The 22,570-nt window shown below is 44.8% G+C and overlaps 1 protein-coding gene across 2 annotated transcripts in view; it reads left to right on the top strand.

Moving 5' to 3' along the window:
- Positions 1 to 22,570, top strand: part of SORBS1 (sorbin and SH3 domain containing 1) — a 328,324-nt gene that overhangs the window by 215,857 nt on the left and 89,897 nt on the right. For both annotated transcript variants that reach the window (XM_084845126.1, XM_084845127.1), the window contains 2 exons: positions 47 to 176; positions 16,952 to 17,066. In XM_084845126.1, the coding sequence (XP_084701252.1) occupies positions 47 to 176; positions 16,952 to 17,066 (245 nt within the window). The remainder of the gene's footprint in view (positions 1 to 46; positions 177 to 16,951; positions 17,067 to 22,570) is intronic.

Genomic DNA, 22,570 nt, shown 5'->3' with positions numbered 1-22,570 from the left:
TTCTCCTTCCAACTTAACATGATTTTAAACAATGTCCCATTTGCAGTAGGAGCACAGACTTCGGTGCCCCGTTCCAAGAGCGAGAATGACACCATCGACACAGAGAAGGTGGTCAAGAGATCTGCCACTTTACCCCTGCCAACTCGTTCCTCTTCTCTTAAATCAAGCTCTGCGAGGTAACCCATGCTGAGAGTCATTGGGGTCCATCTGGAATGAAGGATCTATAGCTCAGTGGGACTACCCATTTAACAGCAATTGTAGTAGCAGTTTTCCTTTATTTGTCATTATCAATAGAATGTTTGATTTATTAATTACTGAATCTTAACCTATTTGCTTACTGTGTCCCATTGATTTCAAATGGAATTTACATCCAAGTAAGCCTGTTTAGGATTGTAGCCTTCATGTGCAAATTGCATCACAGTCTGTCTTTTTCTCTTTCTTACAACTATGTGAGGTACACCAGGTGCAGATCACGTAGCTTTTAAAAGCCACAACAAGCATCTTGAATCGACAGCTATCCAATGCAGTTGATCTTAAGATAGTCCATACTTGTACCTTCTGCCTCACTCCCAACTGAAGGCTTGCAGCTGTATAATTCTGTGATAGCTGAAGCTTTGTACACCTTTCAAAGGCAGCTCCACTTGGAACATGTTGAATTTCAATAGTCCTTGAATTTATGGGAATATGAATGATGATGGTTAGGTTTCTTGCTATGAAGAAGGAAGCCATAGGTAGACCAAGTCTAATGCAGCAAGCCGATCTCATCTGATCTCGGAAGCTAAGCAGGGTCAGCCCTGGTTAGTACTTGGATGGGAGACCAGGAATCAGGCTTCCTGCACTGAGCAGGGGGTTGGACTTGATGGTCTTGTAGGCCCCTTCCAACCCTGTGATTCTATGAAATCTGTAGATGATAAAGGACACTTGTATCTACTAGGGCTGTGCACTGCTTTGGATCCAAATTCCGAGCCAAGGTGGGGTGATTCGGCCCAACTCGGTCCAGATCCGAAGAGGGTTAGTGTTGGGCTGAAGGGGTCCTAAGTGGGTTGGATCAATTTGAATTGCTTCACACCAATCCAAGCACCCCCACGGACACGCCCAACAAGCGTGTGAGCTGCCCACCGAGCTGTGCGCCCCCCCTGCTCCTTACCTGGACCCACTACAACCTGTAATGTTGTGTAAATGACTGCTTTACAACTGCCATTTGCACAACATTTGATATACGGAAATAGATGAGTCACCATTTAAAAAGAAAATGGCGACTCCCTTGAAGAGGCCGATGGCTATGGGCGCTCACGACGGGTCTGAGTAAGGAGCAGGGGGCTCGCACGGCTCGGCCAGTGGCAATTCAGATGTCTAGATCTCGCTTCGGATCCGAAGTCTGAAGCAGGTCGGCATCAGGCCGAAGCAGGTCAGGGCTGATTCGGAAGCTCTGAATCGGCCTCTGAAGCAGGTTGGGGGGCGTCTGTGCACAACCCTTGTATCTACTGACACTATCTGAATATACAGGAGGAAAGCAGAGCCAAGGAATACTCTGAACTTGGTTAACCACTGAATGAGTGATATGGTCCAGCCCATTCATTAGTATGAATCCATTACTTTCAATCCCTTTCAACTTTGTTGTATAATAATACAACACAACATTCTGAAAGTTAGTTCCCTTTGTTAATATGGTTTTTGTAATGTCAGTCTTGATTTTTTGGCATCCATAGAAAACCTGTCATTATGTTTTACCATTTTTTACCATTTTACCATTCGTATCATATCTAGGGAGGTGGTGGGCTCTCCCACACTGGAGGCATTCAAGACGAGGCTGGACAGCCATCTGTCAGGGATGCTCTGTCTTGGATTCCTGCATTGAGGATGGGGTTGGACTCAGTGGTCTTATAGGCCCCTTCCACCCCTACTATTCTAGGATTCTATCTTTCTCAAACAGAAATGGCCTGTGTAGGGTTATATGCATGTATAGACAGCACAGTGATGATTACCTTAGAAGTTGCCATTCACAACACAGACATCACTGCAATGGTGAGCAGATTAAGATATGTCATGTGATAAAAGCACTCTGTCCTTGTTCAAACTGCAGGAATTAGAACTCTCTTGATGAATTGTACTTCAGCAATTTTGAGTTGATAAGTCTTTGAAATTCCTTTATTCAAGAATGGCCACCTTAAGGTCATTGACAGAGTGTCCTGGGAAGTTGAAATATTCCCCCACAGGTTTCTGAACATTGCCATTCCTGATGTCAGATTTGTGTCCATTTGTTCTATTGCATAGACACTGGTCTTCTTGTCCTATGCAGAATGCAGGAGGGCATTGCTGGCAAATGAGGACATTGGATGATGAGCAGACGTTATGAATGGCGTTATTAGGTCCTGTAATAGGCAACTGTTTATCCTTTTGCATTTCAGTTTCCGTTGGCCACACAGTTTACATTCCTCCACCACCACGTGTACATTAATCTGCCAGTGTGAGGTTACCACTTCATGCATATGATGAAATGGACAGTGTCCAAGAAAGCTTATGCCAGAATAAATTTGTTAGTATTTAAGATGCCTTTTTCTTGTTTTTGCTGCGACAGACTAACAAGGAAATTGATAGACATTTTCATTTCTTCCACTGTATTACTTCCTCCAAACTGGTCTTTTTAGAATTAATCTTATACCCAGATACTTTTCTATATAACTTGATATTCATACATACTTCTAGAAGTGAAACCTACAAGTCTGCCAAAGTTAACATTATATCATCCCTTTCTAGCAGGGGTGGGAAACTTCCGATCCATGGGCTGAATTCAGCCTGCCAGGCCTCCCCATCTGGCCTTCTCAGATCTCCAAGCAAGCCACACATCTCTCCTTGCCCATGCCCCCAGATACCCTTATTTAGGGCCCCACTATGCCCCTCTTTGCCTTGCTTTGCTTATTGTGCTGAACCAAGGCCTTAAAAATGCCCTCCTGAGATCCAGAATGGAAGGGAAACTATTCTAACAGGTCCCTGAGGTCTTCTCCTCTCTTTGGAGCTCTTTGGGATGCTTCAGATGTCTCTGAAGTTCTTCAAAGCTCAGTGCTCTCCTCCAGCTTCACTCCCTCTTCAAGACTTCTTGTGGGTGTCACTTTTTCTGTCACTCTCTCCTTCTCTTCTCTGGTTCCTGCTTAGTCATGGCTACACTTTGGTGAGTTGCCAGATCATTGTATGTGTGCAGAGAACTTTTTCTGTTCAGTTTTATTTGCTATTTGCCTTCAAAATACATCTGCACTAATAAGCTCATAATATGAGTTTTGCTGGTACAGTTCTCAGAATATATTATTATTAATTATTATTATTAAATTTATTAATCGCCCATCTGGCTGGTCACCCAGCCACTCTGGGCGATGTACAACATACAATAAAAACAGTTTAAAACAATAAAATTCTACAATAAAAACATTTTCTAAAATACCCTAACCCACCCCAAATGCCTGCCTGAACAACAGCGTTTTTAATGCACGACGGAAGCTCATTAAAGAGGGGGCATGACAGAGTTCCCTAGGGAGGGAGTTCCACAGAGTGGGGGCCACCACAGAAAAGGCCCTCTCCCTCGTCCCCACCAGTCTAGCTGTCCTGGCTGATGGGACAGACAGAAGGCCATCCGAGGCTGATCTTGTTAAGCGGCCTGTCTGATGCTGCTGTAGGCGCTCCTTAAGATAGGCTGGGCCGGAACCATATAGGGTTTTAAAGGTCAAAACCAACACCTTGAATTTGGCCCGGAAAACAACTGGTAACCAGTGCAACTCCTTCAGCACTGGAGTGATGTGATCTCGCCGGCGGCTGCCTTTAATCAGGCGAGCCGCCGCGTTCTGTACCAGCTGCAGTTTCCGAACCGTCTTCAAGGGTAACCCCACGTAGAGCGCATTACAGTAGTCTAAACGAGAGGAGACCAGGGCATGTACTACCGATGGGAGCAGATGGTCGGGAAGGAAGGGGCGCAGCCGCCGTATCAGATGAAGTTGATACAGCGCTGTCCGGCTCACAGCTGACACCTGAGCCTCCATGGACAGCTGGGAGTCCAAAATGACCCCCAGGCTGCGGACCTGGTCTTTCAAGGGTAGCCGTACCCCATTCAACACCAGGTCAACATCCCCCAGCCTCCTCTTGTCTCCCACCAAAAGTACCTCAGTCTTGTCAGGGTTCAGCTTCAGCCTATTCCTCCCCATCCAGCCACTCACCATCTCCAGACATTTGGACAGGGATTCTACGGCCAACCTTGGTGAAGATTTAAACGAGAGGTAGAGCTGCGTGTCGTCCGCATATTGATGACACTGCACCCCAAACCTCCTGATGATAGCCCCCAGCGGCTTCACATAGATGTTAAATAGCATCGGGGAGAGGATGGAACCCTGTGGCACCCCACAAGTAAGTGGCCACGGGTCTGAAACCTCCTCTCCCAGTGCTACCCTCTGGTACCTGCCGGAGAGGAAGGACCGGAACCACCGCAATACGGTGTCCCCAATGCCCAAGCCCTCCAGGCGGTCCAGGAAGATACCGTGGTCAACGGTATTGAAAGCCGCTGAGAGGTCGAGGAGAACAAGGAAGGCGCATTCACCCCTATCCAGAGCCCTCCTCATATCATCTACCAAGGCCGTTTCTGTCCCATGCCCAGGCCTGAAGCCCGACTGAAATGGGTATAGATAATCAGTTTCTTCCAAGTGTGCCTTCAACTGCACCGCCACCACCCGCTCAATCAACCTTGCCCAAAAATGGCAGATTTGAGACTGGGCGAAAGTTGTTCAAAACTTGAGGATCCAAGGAGGGCTTCTTTAAGAGCGGTCTTATCACTGCCTCCTTGAGGGCTGATGGCATCACTCCCTCCTCAAGGGAGGAGTTCACCACCACCTTGATCCCCTCACCCAGTCTCTCTCTGCAGCTCATAATGAGCCAAGATGGGCAAGGATCAAGTAAGCAGGTGGTCGGCCGTACCGATGAAAGCACCTTGTCCACGTCATCAGGAGGAAGAAGCTGGAACCGATCCCACAAAACCGGTTTGCCACAGGCCGCCTCTTGCTCACTAACTGTATCCACAGCGTGCAGAGTAACACACCTAATCTGATCAATTTTATCTGCAAAGTGCCTTGCCAAGGCCTCACAGGAGGCCTTAGAATGTTCCAGTGGTTCCGGAGCCACAGGACCGACCAGGCTCCGGACCACTTGGAACAGCCTCCTGGGACAGCACTCTGCAGACGCGATGGAGGCAGCATAATATTCCTTTTTTGCTGCCTTCACTGCCACGTGATAGGCTGAAGATACAGCTCTAGCCCGTGTCTGATTGTCTTTGGAGCGAGACTTCCGCCACTGGCGCTCTAGCCGTCTCACCACCTGTTTCAGAGCTTGTAACCGCGGATTGAACCATGGTGCAGTCCGAGCCCTGTTCTGTGTTTCTGCTGAATTGTTCTGTGATGTACTTTTTCTTTCTAAACTTTGCTGGATCTAGGAGGTGCAGATAGAGCTGGAAGATGGGGGGGTAGAGTCTGTCTTCACCCCCAATTGTGGGGGGGCAGAAATACCATATAATCTAGAGCAGTATGCCCTATTTTATTTGTGTGCAAACGCTACTATCTATTTAAAATCGGTAAGAATCACATTAGCTGGCTATATTTGAATTAATTCAGTAATTCTTCTTCTAATTGAGGTAAACAGTTCCTCTGTGTAGAATAAAAACTTCTTTTCTGTTCCTTCAGCCCTTTTATTTTGGTATTATACAATTATATCTTCTAGGATTTTAATTTTAGACATACAGTCGTTATAGGATGTATGTGTATGTCCAACATCAGATTCAGTTTTCCTTACCCTTTCTGAGGTCTCTCTTTGTCACTGAGTGTAGGGATGGGCAAACAAGCAACATTTGAGATAGCTAGGATTCTCTGAACATCATCTTGCCACCCGTCTCATGCTCAGTTCCCATTCATGTTTGCGATTGCTGCTCGCTTTGCACAAATGGGAGAGTCGCACAAATTAAGCAGTGACCGAATGGGAGATTTGCACAAATCTCCTGAAATTTGTGCAGATTTCCTCCATAGACTAAAGCGGGGCTGATTTAGTCTATTCAGGAAATTTGTGCAAATTAGGAATTTGCACAAATCGAACTTGAAATCGGGAGCAAGATGATGTGAACATGTGTTCGACAATTCACGAACATTTTCAGCAGACATGTGCTCACACTTGCAGTTGCATTTGGGGCCTTGAATGGGGCATGCTAACATGTTTTGTGAGCCAAAACTAAATTCTTACACATCCCTAACTGAGCAACATGCTGATGACGTCCCAATATTAGCCATGCAAGGATTACACACAGCCTTCATTACATCACCCTGCTTCACAACACACAACCCATCTGACACAAGGATACCACAGTGCCCTCTACTGCATTAGATACTGTGAAGCAGCAAGAGCCTGGCACCGGGAATCCTCCAGCAATCCTATACAGCAGGGGTCCAGGACCATTCAACAGTGGGAGGCCAAATTGCCTCCCATTGGGTCCTCTGGGATGCAGGATGCCAGTGGGCATAGCCACACCCATTGAAGCCATCACACCACCCAGTTCCATTTCTCTGCTTTGGGAGATGCACGTGGCTCTCAGCATGGAGAAAAGGACTTGGCTAGCCAGTGCTAAGGAGAAGCTGCTCCTCCCAGCACCAGCTGGGCCCCTGGCTTCACGTGGTGTCCCCATGGGGGTGACATGGACTCAGCTGGCTGGGAATGCTCCTCCCAGCATTGGCCAAGTTCCCCACTACCTGCATCCCCAGTATTATCTCTAGTTCAAGGTAATAGCAGGATTTCTCCAGGGAGGGCCACCCCCTGAAGGAGCCCAAGGACATATTGCATCCCTGCTGGGAGGGGTTCAAATGCCGTATACCATTCTCTCTCACAGATACTACTACTATTACTACTATTATTAAAGAATAACTCTTTTGACTATACATAACAAAGGGGAGGAAGGATGGGTGTTACAGCAGATCACCCCAGTAGCTCCTTGGAAGGAGGCTTGCTTAGGGAACACACAGGTCTTCCTGGGACAAGTTTTCAAGGCCCACTGGGCAGCAAAGGAGCCTTTTGTCAGGCACAGAAGACATCTAGGGAAAGGAACAAGGGGAGTCATTATTGTATTCTTACAGGAGCTACCTCCTTAGCTGCACTGCATAGAGCAGCCAGAGCAAACATTGGGCTGGCATTGTCGGCAGCTATCAACAACCCATATTGCCCGGAAGACCCACCACCTGCCATACCCTGCTCCAGACTGGGTCTGTCTTCCCAGCCACAAGAACAATCGGCTCACTTGTGTGTACACACATATAGCATGCGAGGGCACAACTCTCAGGGGGGCTCACTGATGACTCTGCCCTGGACTGATCTGTGACTTCCTTCCCATACCCACTGCCAGAAATCAGCGTGCCACACTTAGCATTGTTTGGGGCTGGGTGAGGAGGCAGAGGCAGCCAGAAGCAGCTGTAGCTGTACAAATGCATACTCACTGTGACTTTGGCACAACAGAGCAGCCTCTGCTAATCACGCTTGCAGCTTTGTTCTTTGCTTTGGCCATGACAGCCTCTTCCTGTCCATTGTGCTGCTTTCAGCCTCCTATTGATCTTGGCTAGATACAGGAGAAAAACGGCCCCTGCTGAGGTCTGGAGCTTATCAAGCTCATTTGCTTGTTTTGTTTTTTACAACTAATTTTCTGAAGGGAGAGAAGATGAAGGAAGTCATTTGTTTGATTTCCCATAAAACTGAAGAGGTGGAGAAGGAATTGGCTCAACAGAGATAGAAAAGGGAAGAGTGACTCTTCTCATTGCCTGAATAGATCATTTGCTTTACATAGGGAGCGTTCTAAAATCTCCCTGTGGGTGGAAGTGAGAGCTGGCCATTTTAGCAGAGCAGAGATTGGGCACCAGCATGACTCCTCCCAAACAAAAGATAGAAAGGACTCCCCTCTTTTCTGCTAACTCCGGGCTTATTTTGTAGTTTTAAAAAAAGACTTTTAAAAAACATTTAAAAATAGACCTGCCAATGCAAATGTCCTCCCTTTCAGTTGCAGAAGAGGCTTGGCTGAAAGGGAAGGGGCTTATGATAGCCCTACATTGTAGGGCCATCAACACTGTAGGTTAGAGATGGGGCTGAAACTGGTTTGGATTTCCAGTATAAAATACACACACACACACACACACACACACACACACCACCCTTCAGATTGTAGCAAACGTCAGTCTCCTAAATGACCCCTTCAGAATGCCTTCCTGCCAAAATCCAGTGCTCAGTTGCATGCAGATACATTGCATCTTTAAAAAAAAAAAATCCCCACACAAAATAAGATTTAACTTAGAAAGAGCTTCTGTCTTTGCTGCTATGCTTTGCCTTTGATGAAGGAATCATTCATGCTGAATCACAGCTGTTGTAAAATTCTGGATTTTTTCATTGATTTCTATGGGACAATCTCTCTTCTTTTTAGGGAGGGGGTCTACAGAAACCAGCCCTGTGTGTTAGAGGAAGATCTCTAGCTGAACACTGAAATACTTAGTTTGAGTTAAAAAGTCTGTTAACTTAGGGTGCTTCCAGATGGACAACTCCTAGAGCTACTAATCAAAAGACATTGTGCAGCTATTCCATCTTTTCTTCCTTAACAGATTTTTTTTTTTTAAAGAAAAAGGATGGAAGAAATGGTGGGAAAACACAGTAGGGTTACAAGTAGAAGATGATGTTGTCTGGAACCCCTGTAAGATTCCATGAACAAGGCAGGGTGATTGCACAACAAAAGCCTTGTCTAGAAGCACTGTTACATTAGATTGTTTGAATGTGCTTTTATTAAGGGAGATAAACACCTTTTAAAAAAATGATGTTTAGGATCATGCCCATATTGACCCAGTTCACACATAATGGCAAAACCTGGATTTTTTAACCCAGGAATTACTGTGGCTGAGCAGGAGTGAGCACACTACCTCTCACACATTCGTTGCTTCCATTTTTAATGAACAACCAAGGGATGCCCCAGAGTTGTTATCGTGCCATCCAAACCCAGAAACTCTGGGTTGTTTAGGAGCTAAACAACCCAAGGTTCCTGGTTTGGATGTCATGATAACAACCCAGGAATGTTCCCCACATGAAACGTCTTAGATAAAATGACCTTGTACCCCATCAAAAGTAAACATTCCTGGGTTGTTATCATGACATCCAAACCAGGAACCTTGGGTTGTTTAGCTCCTAAACAACCCAGAGTTTCTGGGTTTGGACGGTACGATAACTCCAGGGCATTCCTGGGTTGTTGATTGAAAACAGAAGCAATGAGCGAATGGGAAGCAATATGCTCACTCGCTCCTGCTTGGCCATGGCAATTCCTGGGTTAAACAACCTAGGAATCTTTGCTACATGTGAACAGGATCAGACTCTACTCATGTTTGCAACTGCACTGGGTAGGTAGGATATGTAATGTATGTAAACTTTGACTCAGTTCTCATGTTTACTTTTGATGGGGTACAAGGTCATTTTATCTAAGACGTTTCATGTGCGGAACATTTGATAGAGTGCACTCCATCCTGGGGACACCTAGTATTTACCACACCTGCGTAAAAGCTCAAGAAGAAGTGGTTCCCTTTCAGCAGGGATAGGGAACCTCTGCCCCATGGGCTAAATCTGGCCTGTGGAGCCTTCCAATCCGACCCCCAGTGCCTCCTGTGAGTGCCCCACCCCCTTAGGTGCTTGATAAGGCAATACAGGACAGGAACAACATGGAGCATCTTTGCTGGTCCTAGCCACTCTGTCCTCCCCATCAGGATTTGCTGGTCCTAGCCACTCCGTCCTCCCTATCTGCATTTGGGCCTGAAAGACCAGAGGAAAAGTGTAGTTGCATGGAGGCTAACTTTTAAGCAAGCACAATCTTTGACATTGCACAACTTCATTACTGATCATGAGGCATGTCAGTTAAGGATCAGCTTAATCCTTAACTGGATTTAGCTTCCAGTGTCTTGGGTTTGTGGAGCTTGACCCAGCATGAGATAGCTTTAATTCTGGTCTTAAGCCAGCAGGTTTTCTGTTAGTGTTGAATAATTGGTTCCACATGTTGTTCCTAATAAAAGCAAAGTTGTTTATCAAACTGTTTATGTCTGCCAAGTGCTGACCTTGGGGCATAGAAGCCAGAGTAAGTACTCCATCCCTGGAACCCACATCAAAGAGGAAATATTATACAGTTCATAGTATCACAGCTGACCTTGTACGCCATCTAGTCCAATCACCAGTACAATGCAAGAAAGTGAGAGCTCTACAATTCCAACAGGTTCGGCCTCTACTTGAAGGCCTCCAGTGAGGGAGAGCCCCCACCCCCAGGTGATTAGTTCCAATGTCAAACTGTTCTTACTGTTAAGAAATTTATTCTCAGTGGGAGGGTTTTAGATTACACCAACTGTTTTGTCAGAGAAAGATTACACTGACGGGTGTGTGACCAAGGCCTGAAAGCGCTCAGGATGCGAACTAAATCCTATTTCTCCTCTCACTGGCCAAGTGCACCTGTGCTGGAGATAACACTATTATAAAGTTACACTGTTCTAATATTGGAGATACGCTAGTGTTACTTCCACTGCATGAATGTATCTTCAAGATACATTTGCTTGAGAGACTTAGTTGATATCTACTATAGGATTGCACTTTGAGATATTTGACATTATCTCCTGTTCATTAAGTAATGATAATTTTCTTCTTATTTGATTAGCATGAACAGTTATTTCACACATTGCACATTATCCATCAATTAGTAGCTACAGAAGATTTTGCACTATTAGTAAATAATACAGTGTACCAATAGCTACAAAAATAAGTTATAAGTAAATATTAACAATATCCATCCATTAGCAACCACCACAAGAGCATAAGAAGAGAACTGCTGGGTCAGAGGAAAGGCTTCTTTAGATCAGCATCCTGTTTCTCACATTGGCCGAGCTATGAGGAGCCCATCAGCAGGATATGAGGGCAATACCCCCCCTCCCGCTCTTGTTTCCCAGCAACTGGTATTCAAAGACATGCTTCTACTGATGTTGGGGGTAGTACATAGCCATCAGGGCTAGTAGTCATCGATAGCCTTATCCTCCATACCTGTGTCTAATCCACTTTAAAAGCTGTCTAAGTTGGTGGTAATTTCTACATCTTGTACCAAATTCCATAGTTTAACTATGTACTATGTCAAGAAGTACTTCCTCTTGTCCATCCTGAGTCTCCCACCATTCAGCTTCATTGAATGTTCCTGGGTTCTAGGATTATGAGAGAGGAAGAAAACCTCTTTATCCACTTTATATACCTCTATCGTGTTCCCCCACTTACTCACGTTTTTTCTAAACTTAAATAGCCCCAAACGTTGTAACCTTAGCTCACAGAGGAATTGCTGTTTTCTTTACCTTTTCTAGCTCCACTATTCTTTTTGAGGTGCAGTGACAAGAACTGTACATGGTGTTCCAAGTGTGGTGGCATGGTAGATTTGTATAAATGCATTACAATTTTGGCAGTTTTATTTTCAATCCCTTTCCTAATTTGCTTTTTACACTGAGTCAGCATTTTAACTGAGCCATCTACCATGGCTTAAAGATCCTTTCCCTAGTCAGTCACCACCAGCCCAGACCCTATCAGTGTATATATCAAGTTGGGGTGGGGGTTGTCCCAGTGTGCATCACTTTATACTGAACAGCATTTGGCATGTTAATGTCTATTCACCCAGTTTGGAGAAATAATTTCAGAACTACTTACAATCCCTTTTTCATTTAACCACCCTGAATAATTTGGTGCCATCAGCAAACTTGACCACCTCACTGTTCACTTCTAACTTTAGATCACACATGAACAAGTTAAAAAGCGTAGGTCCCAAAACATCCCTTGGGGGACCCCACTTCTTACATCCCTTCATTGTGAGAACTGTCTATTCATTCTTACTCTCTACTTTCCCTTCTTTAATCAGTGATTAGCAGCTACAAAAATGTCACTTTTATTTATTAATATTGTATTTTGCCCGTCATTTACCCGCTACAAAATAGTCTTGTTAGCTGAAAAGATTACAGTCTTACCATTCCATTGTTGTTGTTGTTCAGTCGTTCAGTCGTGTCCGACTCTTCGTGACCCCATGGACCATAGCACGCCAGGCCTTCCTGTCCTGCACTCTCTCCCAGAGCGTGCTCGTTCATATTCATTGCATCGGTGATGCTATCTAGCCATCTCATCCTCTGCCATCCCCTTCTCCTTTTGCCTTCAGTCTTTCCCAGCATCAGGGTCTTTTCCAGAGAGTTTTCTCTTCGCATTAGGTGGCCAAAATATTTGAGCTTCAGCTTCAGTATCTGTCCTTCCAATGAGCACTCAGGGTTGATTTCCTTTAGGATTGACTGATTGGACCTCCTTGTAGTCCAGGGGACTCGTAAGAGTCTTCTCCAGCACCACAGTTCGAAAGCATCAATTCTTCGGCGCTCAGCCTTCCTTATAGTCCAGCTCTCACAGCCATACATTACTACTGGGAAAACCATAGCTTTGATTAGACGGACCTTTGTCGGCAAGGTGATGTCTCTGCTTCTTACTATGCTGTCTAGGTTTGCCAATAGCTTTCCTCCCAAGGAGCAAGCGTCTTTGAATTTCATGGCTACAGTCACCGTCTGCGGTGATCTTGGAGCCCAAGAAAGTAAAATCTGTCACTGCTTCCATTTCTTCCCCTTCTATATGCCAGGAAGTGATGGGGCCAGATGCCATGATCTTTTTTTAATGTTGAGTTTCAAACCAGCTTTTGCACTCTCCTCTTTCACCCTCAACAAGAGGCTCTTTAGATCCTCTTCGCTTTCTGCCATTAGGGTGGTATCGTCTGCATATCGGAGGTTGTTGATAATTCTCCCAGCAATCTTAATTCCCACCTGTAATTCATCCAACCCGGCGTTTCTCATGATGTACTCTGCATATAAGTTAAACAAGCAGGGTGACAATATGCAGCCTTGTCGTACTCCTTTCCCAATTTTGAACCAATCGGTTGTTCCATGTCTGGTTCTTACTGTTGCTTCTTGACCCTCGTACAGGTTTCTCAGGAGACAGGTAAGGTGGTCTGGTATTCCCATCACTTTAAGAATTTGCCAGAGTTTGTTGTGATCCACACAATCAAAGGCTTTAGCGTAGTCAATGAAGCAGAAATAGGTGTTTTTCTGGAATTCTCTTGCTTTCTCCATGATCCAGCGAAAGTTGGCGATTTGATCTCTAGTTCCTCTGCCTCTTTGAAACCCAGCTTGTACTTCCGGTAGTTCTCGGTTCGCATACTGAAGCCTAGCTTGTAGGATTTTGAGCATCACCTTGCTGGCATGTGAAATGAGCGCAATTGTGCGGTAGTTTGAACACTCTGTGGCATTGCCCTTCTTTGGAATTGGAATGTAAACTGACCTTTTCCAATCTTGTGGCCATTGTTGAGTGTTCCAAATTTGTTGGCATATTGAATGCAGCACTTTAACAGCATCATCTTTTAGGATTTTAAATAGCTCCGCTGGAATACTGTCATCTCCGCTAGCTTTGTTGTTAGTAATGCTTCCTAAGGCCCACTTGACTTCACTCTCTAGGATGTCCGGCTCAAGTTCAGTGACTGCACTATCATGGCTATCAGGGACATTCAGATCTTTCCTGTATAGTTCTTCTGTGTATTCTTTCCACCTATTCTTAATCTCATCTGCATCTGTTAGGTCCCTGCCTTCTTTGTCCTTTATCATGGCCGTCTTTGCACAAAACGTTCCCTTGAGATCTCCAATTTTCTTGAAGAGATCTCTAGTCTTTCCCATTCTGTTGTTTTCCTCGATTTCTTTGCATTGTTCATTTAAGAAGGCCTTCTTGTCTCTCCTTGCTATTCTCTGGAACTCTGCATTCAGTTGGATATATCTTCCCCTTTCTCCCTTGCATTTCGCTTCCCTTCTTTCCTCAGCTACTTGTAAAGCCTCATCAGACAGCCACTTTGCTTTCTTGCATTTCTTTTTCTTTGGGATGGATTGAGTTGCTGCCTCCTGAACAATGTTACGGACCTCCGTCCATAGTTCCTCAGGCACTCTGTCTATCAGGTCTAATCCCTGAAATCTATTCCTCACCTCCACTGTATATTCATAAGGGATATGATTTAGGTCATACCCGAATGGTTTAGTGGTTTTCCCTACGTTCTTCAATTTAAGCCGAAATTTTGCAAGAAGCAGCTCATGATCTGAGCCACAGTCAGCTCCAGGTCTTGTTTTGACTGAATGACTTCTCCATCTTTGGCTGCAAAGGACATAATCGATCTGATTTCGATATTGACCATCTGGTGATGTCCATGTGTAGAGTCGTCTCTTGTGCTGTTGGAAAAGAGTGTTTGCTATGATCAGCGTGTTCTCTTGGCAAAACTCTATTAGCTTTTGTCCTGCTTCATTTTGTACACCAAGGCCATGCCTGCCTGTTATCCCAGTTCTTTCTTGACTTCCTACTTTAGCATTCCAATCCCCTATGATGAAAAGGACATCTTTTTTTGGTGTTAGTTCTAGAAGGTGTTGTAGGTCTTCATAGAACCGATCAACCTCAGCTTCTTTGGCCTCAGTGGTTGGGGCGTAGACTTGAATTACTGTGATGTTGAGTGGTTTGCCTTGGATTCGTACTGAGATCATTCTATTGTTTTTGAGATTGTACCCCAGTACTGCTTTTCCCACCCTTTTGTTGACTATGAGTGCTACTCCATTTCTTCTAAGGGATTCTTGCCCACAATTGTAGATATGATGGTCACCTGAATTAAATTCGCCCATGCCTGTCCATTTGAGTTCGCTGATTCCCAAGACGTCGATGTTCAATCTTGCCATCTCATGTTTGACCACCTCCAGCTTACCTTGATTCATTGATGTGACATTCCAGGTTCCTAAACAATATTGTTCTTTACAGCATCGGATTTTCTTTTCACCACCAGACACATCCACAGCTGAGTGTCCTTTCGGCTTTGGCCCAGCCGCTTCACTCTTTCTGGCGCTACTTGGAAATACCCTCTGCTCTTCCCCAGTAGTATATTGGACACCTTCCGACCTGAGGGGCTCATCTTCCGGTGTCATCTCTTTTAGCCTTGTGATACGTTCCATGGGGTTTTCTTGGCAAGAATACTGGAGTGGGTTGCCATTTCCTTCTCCAGTGGACCACATTTTGTCAGAACTCTCTGCCATGACCTGTCCGTCTTGGGTGGCCCTGCACGGCATAGCTTATGGCTTCACTGAGTTACGCAAGCCCCTTCGCCACAACAAGGCAGTGATCCATGAAGGGGTTACCATTCCATAGGTCATGTTTAATAATCCAGGTGGGTCATCAATAATTGGAAAAATATGTGATAAAGATGTTAGACAGGAAGTGGTTGGTTCCTTGTTAGTGGCACAGCATAGCACTGTCACGAACCAAATTAGCTTCCTTCCTTTCTCTACCGTTAGCGCAATGCTCAATTACTCAGGATTTGCAGGATTAATCAAGCTCCACTAAAGTTGATGAAAACAGTACAGTTAAATTAATGAGTAATTGCTATATTTCAAAGCATTGTGTTAAAGTTCACTAACTCATCCATGAAATTGGTCATTAGTAAAGAGTATCAAATAGTCTAATGTTAGTCACACTGCAGATATCTTTCTCAGACCCTCAGTCTGAGACCGACAGGAAGAGAAATCTAGTAAATAGAAAGAATCAGTGGCTTCATTTAGAGCATTCTGGCATGCCAACCCATGTCTACCCTAAGGGCACGCACTTAGTGGCCATACTTGGCGCAATCACCAATGTGACTAGTTACCATTCCACTTTAGACTTGTCTCTATTCCTGCCTGCAGTCACATGTGCTTGTTATAGAGAGTATATAAAGGACCTCTGCCTAAGCTTGAATACATTCAGGCCAAATTCCCTGAGCTTGGTGAGAAGACTTCAGATTACATGAATTGAGATTGCAAACTACATTGGGCAGAAGCCTGTTTATTTTTAATATTTGGGTTGGATCCAGAATTAGTCATACTATAAGTAGATCTATTGAAGTCAATGAGACTTAAGTTAGTGGGTCTATTCTAAGTATGACTAAGTCTGTCTGGAGCTAACTCTATGTATGCTTTTAGATGGTGCTATATAAATAACCATGTTAAGACACCAAGCATACAGAAACCAAGTGATTTCTAAAGAATAAAGACACAATTGAACACAAATAAAATTAAAATCCTATAATACAGAAGAGCTTATAAAAAGAAGACCACTGCCAAGCCCTGCAATTTTTCCTCAACATAAGCCATGTGTGTTAAGCAAAGAATGGCACAGGGAACTCAGTGACTCGGTTTGCGCAATTGCGGTGTGGTTTTGTTAACTCTTGATGGCTTGTTAACTCTGTTGCGTGTGATGGTCCGATTTCCCTAATTACCTTCGTTAGCACAGTTTGCTATGTCATCTGAACCTGGGCAGCATGGCTTGTTTGAGGGGGTAGCAACCTTCAAATAACTCCTGGCCTGTTGCTGGGTTATTTGAGGGTTGCCGCCCCCCAACCCCAAGCCATGGTTCAGAGAATATAGCAAACTGCACTAGTGAGGGTAATTAGGGAAATCCAGCCAGCATGCTCACCGGGGTTAACAAGCCACCATGGCTCATTTCCTTTACTGTGATCATGCAAACCAGCCCAGTGCGAAAGAAGGAGTGACTACATACTTTGCACATAGATTTGGTTCCAAACATAAGGCCATATTACAGTTTGGGTTAAGGGGTCTGCAGCATTTTTGACACACAGTCATGTTTTGGCAAATCAGTGAAAAGGAATTCAGTGAAACCCTCCACACTCCTTCAGAACAATGTGAACTGTACAGCACACAAAGCATGAGATGAACCATACTTCTCTATTGCTTATTAAAACATTCCTTGATTAAAATGATGATTAAGTTTCCAAAGAAAATGTTTATTTCTGTGACAAACTTTTTTTTTTCAGGAATGACTGGGAACCTCCAGATAAAAAAGTGGACACAAGAAAATACCGTGCTGAGCCAAAAAGCATTTATGAATATCAGCCAGGGAGGTCCTCAGTTCTGAACAATGAAAAATGGGTAATGTTAATTTTATCCTACTTACGTGTGTTTTTCATTGTGCACTGCTGGGCATGCTTTCATGAGGCTAGATTTTACATTGACTTGTTTTAAAGTTTGTGTCTAAAATACATTTAGAGCGCAATCCTAACTAAATAGGCAACTGTCTCCAAACTTGGAGGCGACCGCCTATCCTAAGCAAGGCAGGAGAGGCACGGGGGCGGGGGCGGGGGCAGATCGTTCCCTCTGCGCCTCTCCTGCCTTGCTATTTTTCACTAGACAGCCGTTTTCGGCTGTCTAGCGGCAGGGGGGCTGACCGGGAGAGGAAGCTGCCATACGACACATTGGATGTGTCGTATGCGCAGCTCCGCTCTCCCCGCCCTGGAACGCCCCCCAAGAATGCCTGTGCTCATCTTCTAGGTGCGGAGGACAGGGCTTCTCCACGCTGCCTCTGAGGCAGCGCGGACAAGGGGGGAGGTTGGATTTCTGGGAACCATCCTCGGAGCGCGGGCTCCAAGGTCGGTTCCTGGAAAAGAGCATATCCTATGGCCCTCTAGTGTCTAGTGGCTATAGGATTGCTCCCTTAATATCCTCAGTCTTATAAAAATAGCTGGTGAATAAGCTATTATAAGCTGAATAATAAGGTCTTATTCTCTTTGGAGGTTCTTTGTATTGAGTGTGGTTTGCTTGCTAAATGTAGAATCCATATTTGACACCACAAAGATGGTAGGAGTAGTGTTTAATGGCCTGTATTATTAGTGCATTCGGTGATTTTTAAGCAACTGTGAAATTTAAATAGGCTGGTTAGGATACAGTTTACATAAGCTTTTAAAGTAAAGTCAGAACAGTCTTCATAGTTTGTCAGCTCATCTTGTTTACTCTTGGGCATTGTGGCCAGGGTTCCATAAATTCATTCATCTGCTGGCTAGTCAGAAGTGGTCCTCCCCCATAGAGCAAGTGCCCTGTGCATTGGGCAAAGTTCTGCTTGTGGGATGGAACCTAGCACCCTTTCCTCTCCCATTCTTCAAGGAAGAAAAGTGGGTTTTCACTTGCAAGTTGGCTTTTTGGAAGAAGCATCAGCAGTGCCTCCTGCAAAACCTTCTCTTCCTTCCCCTTCCAATTTCTCCATGGAGGAAACAATCCTATTAAGGTTTTGTTGAAGGCATGGCACTCCTCTTGCTTTCTGCAAAAGTCCAATTTGTGGGAATGGAGGAACAGGAAGAAAGTCACAAGTCTCCTGTGACTTGGCTTTTGCAGAAAGCAGCAGCAGCAGTTTCTTGCTGCCCCAACCCCTCATGAAAAATCCCAATGGAAAAAGAAAGGAACTATCTGTTATTTCCTCTGTGGAATGCTTGAGGAATATGACAATGATGGAACCAGAAGCACCCACAAACTGTGCACTTGTTCCTTCAGGGGAGAGTGCAACCCCGTCCAGAACAGGTTGAACACCACTCAGTTGGGCTGATGAACCACTCATGAACAGTACCTCCATCTTGTCTGGATTGAGCTTCAGTTCATTTGGCCCTCATCCAGTCCATTACCCTCCTCAGGCACCCATTCAGAATGTCCACTGCCTTACCTGGGTTAGCTGAAAAGGAGAGGTAAAGCTGTGTGTCTGCATATTGATGGCACCTCATCCTACATCTTCAGATAACTTCCCAGAGCAGTATTATGTAGATGTCAAATTGGGGCGGGGGGTGGGGGGGGATAAAATCAAGCTTTGCAGAAACCTGTGATGTAATTGCTATGGAACAGAGCAGTAATCCCTTTGCATGGCCTTTAGGAAATGACCATCCAGGTAGGAACAGAAGCACTGTAAAACAGTGCCCCCAGCTCCCAGCTCAGATAGCCAATCCAGAAGGATACCATGGTTGATGGTATAAAAAGCCATTGTGAGATCCAAGAGAACCAACAAGATTGGTTCTCCTGTCTCTTCACCTGTCTCTCCCTTGGTAAATGTCATCCCACAGGGTGACCAAGGCAGTTTCAATCCCAAACATGGGCCTAAAGTCAGAGCGAAATGGATTTAGAAAATCAACTTCATCGAAGAGGCCCTGGAGTTGATTGCAACCGTTGCTCAAGCACCTTGCCCAAGAAGAGGATGTTAGCAACTAGCCTATAGTTTCCCTTCACTTTTGGGTACACGTTAGATTTCTTCTGGGGCGTCCTGATTACTGGCTCTTTCAAAGGGCTGGTACAGTTCCCTCTCGCAAGGAGGAATGTATAATCTCCTGGAACAAATTGGTCATCCCCTCTTTATTAGTTGTGATAAGCCAAGACAGGCAGTGGTTGAACATATAAGTGTTTGGTTGAACTTGTCTGCATCCTTGTGTCACAGCAGCTAACATGCATCCAATACAACTGGACCACACAGTGCTCTGGATACCTCTCTTAATGGAAGTGCGCTAATAGGTTCGGCTAGTTAAGCCAACCAAAAATTTCTGGAGCCTGTTCTGTGCCAATAGTCTGATGCAATTTACCTTTCCCTAACACAGCTATGCATCAGGTAGGGGGGCTTGGTGCCCCATAACTTGCAACACAATAATCTCTATTGTGTTGGAGGAGCCATACTTCATATTTTTATGTATGTATTTAAAATATTCCTAGGCCACCTTTAAGGGAAAAAGCCTTCTCAAAGCAGCTAACACAATAAAATTCCATACATCCCATAAAAATGATAAAACAGCCAAAATTAATAAAATCAACAAACACCAGCAGTAAAAGTTCTAACTCAGGTACCAATAGAACCTCAAATATAATTGCAACTAAAAACCCAGAACTGTACAACGAATCATACTCAGGAGAAGGCAAGAGAAAACAAGTAAGTCTTCAGGGACTTCCTAAAAGTGTGCAACAATGGCGCCTGATGGAATCCTGATGGCAACCTGTTCCAGAGTTATGAGGCCACTGAGGAAGGCCTCTCTTGGGTACTTGCCCAGTTAACTGCCCTCAAAGGTGGACAAGTGAGAAGGGCCTCTGTTGCTGATCTTAAAGTGTGGGCAGGTTGATAAGGGTGAAGGCAATCTTTCAAGTAACTTGGTTCCAAATCATTTACGGCTTTAATGGTCAAAACCAGAACTTTAAATTGGGCTCAGAAACACACCTGTAGCTGGTGCAGCTGGTGCAATATGAGTGCCATATGATCTGACTACCTTACCCTCACCAATAAGACACCATAAAACCACTTCCAGACAACCAGTTCAAAAGTTCCACAGCCTGCCTTGGATGTGTAGATGGAAATGAGAGGTACAGCTCAATATGATCTGCCTACTGATGACACTTGAGTCCAAACCTCCTGATGACTTCCTCCAGCAGTTTCATGTAGATGTTAAAAAGCATGGGGGACAGGGTGGACCTTGTGGTACCCCACAGACTAATGGTCATTGGGTGGGGGAACAGAAGTCCCATAACACCACCTTCTGAGACTGTTCCTCCAAGGAAGACCAAAACTGCCTTAATACTATGCCTCCTGAGCCCAACCCAGATAAGCAATCCAGAAGGATACCATGGTTGGTGGGATTGAAAGCCACTGAGAGGTCCAAAAGAACCAACAGACTTGCACTCCATTCCCTGGAATAAGTCATCAAACAGGAGGGCTAGCAAGGCTGTTTCCATAGCTAGTCAGTATCATCCAACACTGCCTGGAGTTGAGAGGCCACCATGCTCTCCAGCACCTTGCTTACGAATGGCAAATTTAACACTGGGTGGTAGTTACCAGAAAACATAGGATCTAAATTTTATTTCTTCAGTAGGGGCCTCACCACTGCTTCCTTTAAAACTGCAGGGGCCTCACCACTGCTTCCTTTAAAACTGCAGGGGCCTCACCATCCCTCAGAGAGGCATTAACCACCTCTGAGGACCAAATAAAAAGCCCAGCTCTGGCTTATTTTACAAACCAGGATAGGAAAGGATCTAGAGAACATATAGTATGCCTCAGTCCTCTAAGCAGTTTGTCCACATCCTCAGGTTGCACAAGCTGAAAGGCATCCATAGCAACATGACTAGATGGTGTACTAATCCCATCCGTCAAAACAATGGCATCCAAGTCAGCACGGATACGAGTGACTGTATTCGCAACACATCCAGCAAATTGGTTACCAACAGGCTTGCACTCCGCCCACCCATTCCTCTGAGGATTCAAGCTGTTGTATTCCACAGCCTACACCCAGGGGACTTTTAACTACCTGCAAAAGCACCCTTGGATGACACTAAGCAGATGCAATGGCGGCAGAAAGTAAGATTTCTTCGCCACTCTCACTGCCACAGAATAAGATAGGAAATGAATTCTTACCTGTGTTTGATCATATTTGTTACAAGTCTTTTGTCATTGTGCTCTAATAGTCAAAACTTTCATTGACCTCAGCTCCCTGGTCAGGTATCCAGTCCAACAGTCAGCCAGTTTTGAGTGTCTGATCTGAGTCACTATTGGTTCTCCCACCCCCAGATCATTTTTACCAATCTAGTACAGAAAATCAGATGCAAAGTGTGCCCTGCCACATGTGTTGGGTCAGATGTTATCTGAGGCAGGCCCATGGTTGACATGGCAGCCATGAAATCCTGAGCCGCTCCTGACAAGGTGTCCCAGCATAAATATTAATATCTGCCCAAGACCACAAGCCTTGGGGTCTGCAATACTACACTCAAAACTACCTCTGTCAGCTCAGGCAGAAAGGTAGTCCTTTCTTGGGTGCCCAGCAACAACTTAAGACAAGGGGTACCTGACGAGGGAGATGGAATCCATATAGACCAAGGCTACCCAGCCTCCCCACCCCTTTAGTTGAGCTTGGTGCTGCAAATGTGGACACATTTGGGAGAGGCTAACCCCTCTCCCTTCACCCAGCCAGGTTTCCATGACACAAGCCAGGTCAGCATGCTTATCAGCTATTAGGTCAGAGATGACACAGCCTTTCCCATTAGCCAACCTGGCATTCATCAACAGTACCTGAGGGGACTGCAGACAAGTCCCCAAGGTTACTGAGGCTGGGAGGTGGACCAGAAGGAGATACACACACAGATGTCTCAATCGTCTTCTCCTAACTGATGAGACCTCCCATCTCCTTTGTAAAAGCAGTTAACAAAAAAACGTTTTTGTTTACTAATTTATAATTTTCCCCGCTATTTGGGATTTTAAAAATAATTATATATTGTAATTTATAGTCAACACATCACAAATACATAACAGGAAGGGTTCTACTCTTAAAGGTAGACTGAAAATATTTTTAATAAATAGATTAATAAATAAAGCAAATAATAAACAAGATAAAAATAATGGTTGAACTTGTCTGCATCCTTATGTCACAGCAACTAAAACACATCCAATACAACTAGACCACACAGTGCTCTGGATACCTCTGATAATGAAAGTGCGCTAATAGGTTTGGCTAGGTAAGCCAAACAAAAATTTCTGGAGCCCGTTCTGTGCCAATAGTGTGATGCAATTTACCTTTCCCTGATAAAGCCATGCATCAAGTAGGGGGGCTTGGTGCCCCATAACTTGCAACAGATGACAAAGAAAAGGCAGAGGT

This window comes from Heloderma suspectum, chromosome 3, assembly GCF_057233095.1.
Source record: "Heloderma suspectum isolate Gila_16-S chromosome 3, 16-S_ref, whole genome shotgun sequence".
NCBI lineage: Eukaryota > Metazoa > Chordata > Lepidosauria > Squamata > Helodermatidae > Heloderma > Heloderma suspectum.
Note: the sequence above shows the minus strand (reverse complement) of the source record. Positions and strands in the feature narration are given on the sequence as shown.